General features: G+C 42.8%; 1 protein-coding gene across 1 annotated transcript; it reads right to left on the bottom strand.

Moving 5' to 3' along the window:
* Nucleotides 1-3336: 3336 nt before the first annotated feature.
* On the bottom strand, nucleotides 3337-9337 carry LOC115382665 (dolichyldiphosphatase 1-like). Its single transcript, XM_030084492.1, has 8 exons — nucleotides 9218-9337; nucleotides 8445-8545; nucleotides 8195-8279; nucleotides 6813-6912; nucleotides 6606-6704; nucleotides 5505-5633; nucleotides 5177-5266; nucleotides 3337-4812 (listed from the first exon to the last, which is right to left on the bottom strand). Exons 1-8 carry the CDS (start codon nucleotides 9291-9293, stop codon nucleotides 4776-4778), a joined length of 717 nt encoding a protein of 238 aa, XP_029940352.1. The 5' UTR covers nucleotides 9294-9337; the 3' UTR covers nucleotides 3337-4775.
* Between the last annotated feature and the right edge of the window lie 307 nt (nucleotides 9338-9644).

Raw genomic sequence — 9644 nt, 5'->3', positions numbered from 1 at the left:
GTCAGTATGTGTAGATCTGGTTCATTAGCTTGATCAGTCTAAAGCTATCTGAGGACGTCTGATGGTGATTCTTTGGATTAACAGACTGCCTCCTCTGATGTCAGTTGCTTTTCTGTTTGAAATGTTGAAATGTTGATTTGTGATTAGGTCTTTCCTCAGATTTTATAAATTAAAGAAGGAAACAGAATGACTGGCTGTACGCAGGTTGTACAGGAGGCAGTGAACGCAGCACAGCAGAATTAAAACTTCCATGAAACACCAGAGAGCAGGAGAGGAAGAGGTCATACCATAACCTGGAATATCCACTCATGGCAGAGTTTTGCTCCAATAATTAAAGCTAATAATAATAATGATGATAATACATTTTTCCAGCCTCCCAGCAACAAAGGTCAGACAATAAGGCTTCATGTTGTTCTTCCTCTGCTGATTCACCAGGTTTTTGTGACAAAGTTGACAGAGTCATCAGACAGACTGATCATTGGTGTTTCTGTTGTGGGCTGCCTGACTGTGTTTTTGCAATTTTTGCATTTACTCCTGGAGTTGCTTTGTGTAAAATGTTCGATTTGAGTGGAAATGGGATAGTTAGGCTTGAAGCCAAGATTGGTCCAGTCACAGATATAATGTTCTGGTAACAGCCTGTGTTCTAATGTAACTCCAACTGTCCTCCCGAGGTTTATTCTTTTATTCTGGAAATGCTTTGACCTTATTCCTATTTGTGATGAATATAGTTAAGTGGTTTGTTTCTGTGCTGTCTCTGAGCTGTAAATCCTGTTGACAAGTAGCTTATGTATCTGACATGTTGCTGATTTCAACATGAAGTTCAGCATTGTTGGGTTTGTAACTCATATAAAAGTTTGAGGCCAGAGGATTTTATTAAAAACATGACAGTCACCTACAATGTGAAATAATTCTCTAATCATCTCAATCAATTTATTTTTGTATAGCCCAGTATCACAACAACAGTTGCCTCAGAGGGCTTCAAGGCAGCCACACCAAAAGTAAAATCAGTTATAGTCATCATCTCAAGCACTTCCCAAAAGCAGTGGTGACTGGTCATTGGGGGCAGGTGGAGCACAGCACCTTTATGTTGTGTTTGACAGATATGGTGAAAATACCCAATCTACAAGCTCGCTTCTCAAAAAGTATCGATATCTCAGTCCAAAATTTCCTTAACAGTGCCTCCCCAGTTTTTTTTTTTTTTTTAATGACTTGTTTAGGACTCGAGGAAAAAAGTTTAGGACTTGGACTCGACTCGGGACTCGACTGTCTTGACTTGGGACTCGACTCAGGACTTGACTGTCAGGACTCGGGACTTGACTCGGGACTCGAGTGCAAAGACTTGAGACTCGACTTTGACTTGCAAAACAAGGACTTGGTCCCACCTCTGGTAAATACTGATGAGTCCTTCATATAAATAATGTCAAGAAGTTTATGTGAATTATAAGTTCTCATTGGCATGAAAGCTAAAACTTGACAAGTTATAGTTTTTGAAACTCCTTTCAGGATATAATTGGACATCATGCTTGCCTTGGGGGGTATATTTATCTAAATTTTTACACATTAAATGATAACCACTGAGACTTGACTCATCTTTACTGCAAATAAAATAAAAAAGCTGGCGTGTTCAAATCCAGGTCTCACATCAAGGTTCAGTCTGAGTCTCGGCCAGTGGTCTAGTATTTACCGTGGAGCACAGGACGCCAGCAAATAAGTCCACTGTGGAGGAGCTGGATTACACAGCTGCTAGTTAATCAAACTGAGAACGCTGTTGGATTAACAAATTAATTTGCTCCCCTGGGATCTAATTACAGTGAACATCAGCATTCAACCTATTTGGGGGGAAAAAAAAACAAAAAACTTCCTCAACAATTTTGAAGGAAACACTAGAAACTAATAGAAAAAGTTTTCCAAAAATGAATGAAATCTTAAGAAATGTTCCAAAAACCCTATATAGTCTTTGAAACAGTCAAAAATTGATTGTACAAACCATTGAGTGACGATGAGAGATTGGACTTCAGCTGAATATTACTGGAAATACTGCAGCGACAGCCTTCATCCACTGAACGCCAGTCCTTCCACGTCCACATTCCTTGACACTCGGCTCAGTTCAGCTGGCGTACGACGCCCAGCTCCATGACGGCCCCCACCTTCACAGAGCCTAAACTACAGAGTTAAACATCTGAGGTGGGGGAACTGACCACGAGCCCCGAGGCGTCCGTTTGAATCCCTTCCAGACACACATTCCTGCAGGACTGTTCATCCAAACAGTGCAGGTCAGAGAAAATAACGGGAGGAGAAGTAGGCTGAGGCCTTCTGAATTTCTATCTAGGCTACAGCAGCTCCCGACGGATATTTGGGGATAGCCTGAGGTAAGACCTGAAAAGTGAATCATAAATGGAATGGGTCGATTATGTAGGGCGCACGCTTCTCTCTGCACAGCGCAAGTCAAGAGGAAGGGCCTGAAGTATTTTCTGAAGCAGCGCTCAGGCGTCATGTCGGGGAATAGAGAGGAAGGAAAGAAGTACATGTGCTTCACTCCAGAACCTGGGACTTCTCCTTCAACTTCCACATCAAACAAGTCTGCAGGACTGCTTTTTGTGTTGTCTCTAAAATCAGGAACACGTTTGACTCCGAGAAACACTGAGAAAATAATCCATGGACTGCTGAAAAAGTCTTCTATTGATCCAAAATGCTGAGAGCGCTGACAGGAACCAGCAGGAGAGATCACACCACTCCTTCACTAGCTTCCCAATGAATCCGCAATAGAATTTAAAATCCTTATTTTTAGCTCCTTGAAGTTTTCTTTTGGGAAAACCTGTGCTATTATATCAAAGTAAAATGTTTTTGATGATCACAAGATTTCTGATGAAAACTGTTTAAAAATCTCCAGTTTCTATAATCTTTATCTCGTTAAGGGAGGCTGGAGAGTCGAGTCAAGCCGACTGTAGGAGGGAGGGTCCATTCTGGGCAGGCACACACACAATGACACACACACACACACACACATTCACACCTGTTCAAGTCTGAAGTAAATACAAGATTTCTAATCGTTAAACCTCTGTATTTCAAAACTTTGGCATATTTTCCTCACTTATTCTATTCCCTCGTGTCACTGATATATTAATTTTCTCATTGAAAAACTGGATTTGTTTCTACAAAATGATGTTCACTCATTTATCTGTCAGTTAAATGTGCAAAAGCATCTGGAAACATGACACTTGAAGCATCAGTTGTACATAAACACATTTTTATTCAGCCTGATATAGGTTACACATGGAAAAAAAAAAAATCAATTTCTAAGAGAACTACTTCCCTTTGTGGAGCTAATGATATGAGTTTTTTTTTTTTTTTTTTTTTTTAATTTTAAAATGAGCTTCAGATCCTCACTTGACAGCTTTCAGCTCGAGCTGCCGTAGGCTGTGAGGAATGAGCATAATCGCATGCTACGACTGACCTGAGGCTGTTTTTATTTTCTCTCACCTTTCTTCAAAAATAATACAAAAACAAAGAAAAACGGATTCCCCTCAGCAGTCATTGTGTTTTCTCGCTAAATGATATGGAATGTTATTTTGGAAAAGCAAGTAAAAACGCTTCTCTGCCGTGACAGAGAACAAGATAAGAAACTGATTTTTTTTTTATTTTCTTTTTTTTTTGTTTATTTATTTATTTATTTTTTTACAAAAAGAAAAACTGATTCCCAGAAGTCTGTTCCCAGGCTGCTACTGTGTGTGAGGCATTTAAGACAACACTTTCTCGGTCCAAAGTGTGCTCAACAATTAAAAAAAAAGAAAAGAAAAGAAAAGAAAGACTGCGATTCAGTCTCATCGCCCCTCGAACGCGGATATGAACAAAAACCACAACCTCGATGCTCAATAGTACAGAAGGTACATTAAAATTACGTTGCTTGCAAATCAGCTTTGGAGTCTAATATATTAGGACTGACAGTCAGAGACACAAAGCAAAAGACTGATGGGAGGAGGGGGGGGAGGGGGGAGGATGTTTACATTTAACTAGTGTTAGTCTGTTTTTTTTTTCTTTTACTTGTAAATTACACAAAGTGCAAATTTTATTTATATTACACCGTAACCAATTTTAGAAATTGTTCATCTTCTATTATATAACAATGAAAAATCTGTTAATTTCACATAAGCCCCAACAAAACCATAACCTACCCCCCCGACACCACCCGATCCCACCAGCTATCATCTTTTTTTTTTCTTTTTTTTTTTTAATTTTCAATTTTTAAAAAAAGGAATCACTAAAGACATGCTGCAATGACGCCCACCAAAATTTGTTTGACCAAAGCCTCCTTTTTTCTCGGCTCCTCGAATCTCTTACAGTACACCGTTACTGTCAGCGTGCGTGTATAGTTAAAATATATATATGTATATATTAATCTATCATTAAATAGTATGCCTCTTGCACAGTCTTGCATGCATTGGAGAGCATTTTTTTGGGCAAGCTGTACAAGAAGGAGAGGCGTGTGGACGGACTTGCTCAGGCTGCAGGCTCCGGGCCGGGTCCAGGCACTCTTTAGCCACCTGTGAACGGGTTCTGGCCTTTACTCCTCGCAATCGCGTCAGTCCCAAAGTGGTTCTCCAGTGTGTTGTTGTTCTCGTTTAGTTTTTTTTTTTAATTGTTTTGCTTTTTTGTTTGTCGACAGAGCATGTGTTTTGTGTGGAAGTGCGAGAATGTAAAATGTGTGTGTATGTGTGTGGTCCTAATCTCAGTTTCACAAAAAAAAAAAAAAAAAAAAAAAAAAAGATTTGTGGAGATCACTGAAGTTTTGTTCCCAGCTTTCGTTGTCTGTTTCTGTTGGAGGAAGGCAGAAGAAAAGTGTGTGAATCGCCACAAATGTACGGCTGCTGCACAGTCACACCATGACCGCAGCAAACGGTTCTTCTACGCGAGTCGATGGACAACAATGAGCGTCGTGACTCCCAGTCCAGGTTCTCCCGGGACTTGGTACTTTTAGAGTTGACCGTCACGAGGAATTAACAATGCAACTTGTTCATCTGTCCATAGGAGAACGCACGTGCTCACCATTATTATTGTTCATTGTGTGTGAGATTTCATTATCAAAACCAACAACAGCGCCGCGTTGGGGATGGCAGGATGACGACAATCATTTCAGCCACTTCTACTGAAGCCGACACTGCCAGTGAGAGGAACTTACCGTGCCTCTGACCTGGTCACTGTGTACTCAAACCATAAGATGTTGGGAATCAGGCTTGTGTCTCGCACCAGGAAGTACTCTGATATTGGCCTATCAAAAGAAAAAAATACCCGCAATGAAATGACTGTAGCAGTTTTTTCCATCCACTTATTCCTTAATAAAGTTAAAAAGTCTTAGTATGTTGTAGCAGCGTGTTGTACTGTGCATCCAGAAAGTATTCAGTCACCTTCCAAAATACGGCTGTAACACAAAATGTGGAAAACGTGACGTGGACTGAATACCTCCCGGATGCTCAGTATAGACGTTTCCTCAGAAGAGATCGACTCACCACGCAGCTATTCTGGGGAATAAAGGTGTCAGAACCTCTTGCGTGAAGAAGAACCAGATGATGCCGAAGGTACTACCAGCTACTGCGCCGTAGAAAACCTGGCTCCAGGTGTGATACAGCAGGTAGACCCTGGGAAAGAGAGACATCAAGTGTGAGAACTGCTCAACGAACAAGCAACGCTGGAGCTTAGAATAAATACTTTTCATGAAAAAAAAAGGAATTCACACGGGAAGAAACAGTTCCTTTTCCTCTGCTTCACGTTTCCAACTGCTGCTGATTGTTGCGTTTCCTGCTTAAATCACAGCCACCGGCTTTTCAAGTTATTTCTGTGAGTAACTCTAGGCCAAAATATTAACTGTATACTTTCTGGTTCAAGTGCTCTCACACGTAGGTGTTTGCAGCAGAAAGATCACTCGTTCTGGGGGAAAGCTAACAGTTTTCAACTGCTGTGAGTGGAATGAAGCAGGATGTCAACTGCCAGGAGTCAAAGATGTGAGCATGCTGCAGCTGTGTGCCTGTCGGTGTGTCCAACAATATACACACGGTGCTTATTGACAGGCAGAGGAGCTACGCGGGGCAGCAGTTCATAGATACACTCTTCACTGCGTGAGCCATTAGCTTTCTCTTAGCATCGTCCAAAAAGATGCAATTCTAAGGCTCGCCGGTGATGCTAAAGGTGTGTGTTTAATCTGACCTAGTTGTGTGCTACGACCAGAGCGTTCAACCTGTTTAACGTACATGTCGAAGAACAAAAATAACCGAGAACGACAACAAGAATTGAACCAAAGCAAGATTCACTGCTTGGGAGCCGTTTTTCAAGTAATTTTCAGGGGTTCCAAGTTCTGTTGTTGTCCGCAGACTCCGAAAACACACCCAAAGCATCAAGTTCTCACTTGAAAATCAATAAAAAAGGAACAGGAGATGAAAAGACTCCACTTAAATATCACATTCACACAATCTTCATATTTAATACCAGAAACTCCCTGACAGGACGATAATCTGCTCTATAAACATTCACTTCTTATTACTCCCAGAATTTAACACATTTTGGGATTCATGTGAAGCATCTGAAGCAGCTGCAGGTGGTTTTCCAGCTCTCACCTGCTGTATGAGACTGATAAGGCCATGCCCAGCAGGATGATGGACAGTATGTGTCGCCACAGCAGGTCCACACACCGGGCGTTGTTCGTTTGATGCATTCTGGAAAACAAACCAGCTCATGTTTAGCTCTGTCGACGTGAAGTTGTAACTTTCTGCTCTGTGTTTCCATGCTTAAACCTCGCCAGACAACAGGAAACGTGAACTCACCTTAAATAAAGGAAAAGAAAGAAGTAAACAACAAAGAACCAGATGAGTTGGGAATGATTGGAGGGCATCCCATACTCATTGTGTACGGTTGTGTGAGCTCCTGCGACAAGAAAAGAGACACTTTTTTAAAAAAATGAGCAGGTATCCTGATCAATATCAAAGATTTAACAAGTTCAAAAACATCCAATAAGTCCAACAGTTACTGTCAGAAACTGTCTGAGGCAAGGTGATTAGATTCAGTTTGGTTTACATGCAACCTATACTCAAAGAGAAAACATTGTCCATTTGGGGAAAAAAAAGTTTTAGGAAACACACTCCAATGAATCACCTTCAGTAAGGCTGCAAAAGCACACATTGTAAAGAGCGCCGCCATACCAAAGTCATTTTGAAACTTGATTAATAAACAGGAAACAGAATATGGGAACCGATGGCAACACATACATTCAAGCAACAATGATAAAACAGAGCTTTAGAGTATCGACCTCTGCCGTCTCGGCTGCATTTAAACGTTTTCAAGTGAAAACTGACATTTTTGTGATCATTTACATGGCAACGGTGCTCGGAGTCAGACGAAATGCAACTTTCTGAAAACAGCTCCGCAGGTGGAACAGAACTGGGTCGTTTCTGACACGCTGCTACTGTGCATAAACACCACAGCCGTGGTAAACACTTCTTCTGCACATGCGTGAGTAGACAGACAACAAACAACTACGTTAGCCTCCAGAGCGTCATGACTCACGGTTCATTGTCTCCTGGGACTTGGGAGTTTCGATGCATTTTCACTGGACTCGTCATGTAAACGGAGCCTAAATGTCCACTAACTACAGCATTAAATTCATATTGAGTTGTAATAAATCCTACAAAAGTGGAAGACAACATACTAAATTCACTTATTGCTTGTTTTTTTAACTCACAAAAATCTCTCAAATTTTGATGCTTTGAAACAAACAGTTTTTTCTTTTATTTGCATGCAGGTTTCAAACAGTAGAAATGTGATGATACTATTTATAAAACACTGATGCTGCATAGCTTTGCGGTTACTGATATGCATCTCATTCTCAAGAAAAACAATGTGTGACACTGGTCGTTTGACAACCACAGGAAGTGGATGTCTATTTAGAGACGCAGCAGAAGAGACGCTGTTCACACATGTCAGCGGTGCTGCACACTCTGAGGAGCCATATGATGCTTAACCTCGTTTACACAGCACAGGGATACGAATCTCACATTTTGGCAGATAAACTGGCCAGAAGAAGCAACGACACTGTGTGCCAGGACAGATGTCAGGCTGTGATGTCTGAAGAACAAAGCCTGTTGAGTCGTTTCTTTGTGTTGTCCAATTGAGACACACACACATACACACACACAGCAGCCCCACTCACCTGCACATGGGCGCGGCTCTCTGAGAATGTTCTTCAGCACCCAGTTCACGCCATCGTTCAATATGAGCCCGCCAAAGAAGGAAATCTGTCTCACACACACACATAGAAGGAAGAAAAGGGTCAACATGAGCTGTGGCACACTGCTGTCCTGCCCGAGGCTCCGGTCCGGGCCCCTCAGAGACCATCCAGGCAGATCGCAGCCTGACTACAAATCACCTGTTTCTCCCTGAGGTGCACAAGCAGGACTCACCGTGTGCAGCTCCCGTTTAAACACTATGAGTGTGACAAATCCCACGAGGATGAAAACAGGTAGCAGACTGATGTAGGCCAGCACCTCTCCCGTCAGATCATCTGAAACACAACGTGGATGTTAGCACTCACACACACATACACACACACACACAAACACTTGGAAAGTGTCTTAGAGCTGGTGGGAGTGACACTTGGGAGGCACTCTGTGGACCCGGGTGGTCCGCATACTACACATACAGGTCCCATACTAACGTGGAAAAGTAACCAAGGCTTCTTCAGACTCGGATTTCGTTATCTGGTGTAGTTAAGTCGGATGCGGGGTGGTTTGTGCTACTTACACTCATCACTATCAGGCCAAGGAGCTAGCTACGTTAGCCGATAGTTCTGGCTACACACAAAGCTACCGCTGTCACGGTCACGATTCACGTTCAGCCATTCGGAATGCTGGGATCGTGAGAATTAATTTCTACCAAACGCAACACGTCCGTTGATTTCGTGGAGAAAATATCAAAGCCGATATTGGGGGAGCTAGCAGGCTAGCTAGCTTCATTGTGGGCATTATGATCAACTGCGCATGCGTAGCCGGCTCACAATTTGGCAGTCCGGGTCGCATTCCCCGCTGAGCCCCGTTGTTTTGCAGGCAGGCTCACTATTTCGCACGGGCACCGACGGCCGCGTTCATTCACTGGCAACAAAAACACGCGAAATCATCAAAGAGCCGGCGAGTCGCGCGGCTCGGCCGTCTAAACACGCGCCGGAGAGTTTACATACCTTCCGCGAACTCAACGTGCGTGACAGATATGGACCGCCATCGAGGTGGTGCCGAGCACTGCTCTTCCAACGCCATCTTACCCGGACACAACCGGGCTGCCCCAGCGGAACGCCCCAGACACGTGTCCGACCAATGGTGAGGGGAGGACGGCGTTCAAACGGGCCCCGGCCGCGGCGCAGCCGTCCAATCCCCGCAGCGCGCCGCGCGCAGCAGGCTGCACCCACACACTGGAATTACTGAATGGACAGAGAGAACACTCAAGTGCAGCAGTTGGAATTAAAGCAGAGGTGCACTCATTCAAAAAAATGCATATCGAGTTCGTGTCCAGATAAGCAAAATATAGATTTTAAATCTTTACATAACTGTGAATAAATGATGAATTTAAATACCATACAGTCTTTATAACTGTAGCACACGTAGAATGTA

The sequence above is a fragment of the Salarias fasciatus genome (genome assembly GCF_902148845.1).
Source record: "Salarias fasciatus chromosome 7 unlocalized genomic scaffold, fSalaFa1.1 super_scaffold_4, whole genome shotgun sequence".
In the NCBI taxonomy this organism is placed as follows: domain Eukaryota; kingdom Metazoa; phylum Chordata; class Actinopteri; order Blenniiformes; family Blenniidae; genus Salarias; species Salarias fasciatus.
This window is presented reverse-complemented; position numbering and strand designations above follow the sequence as displayed.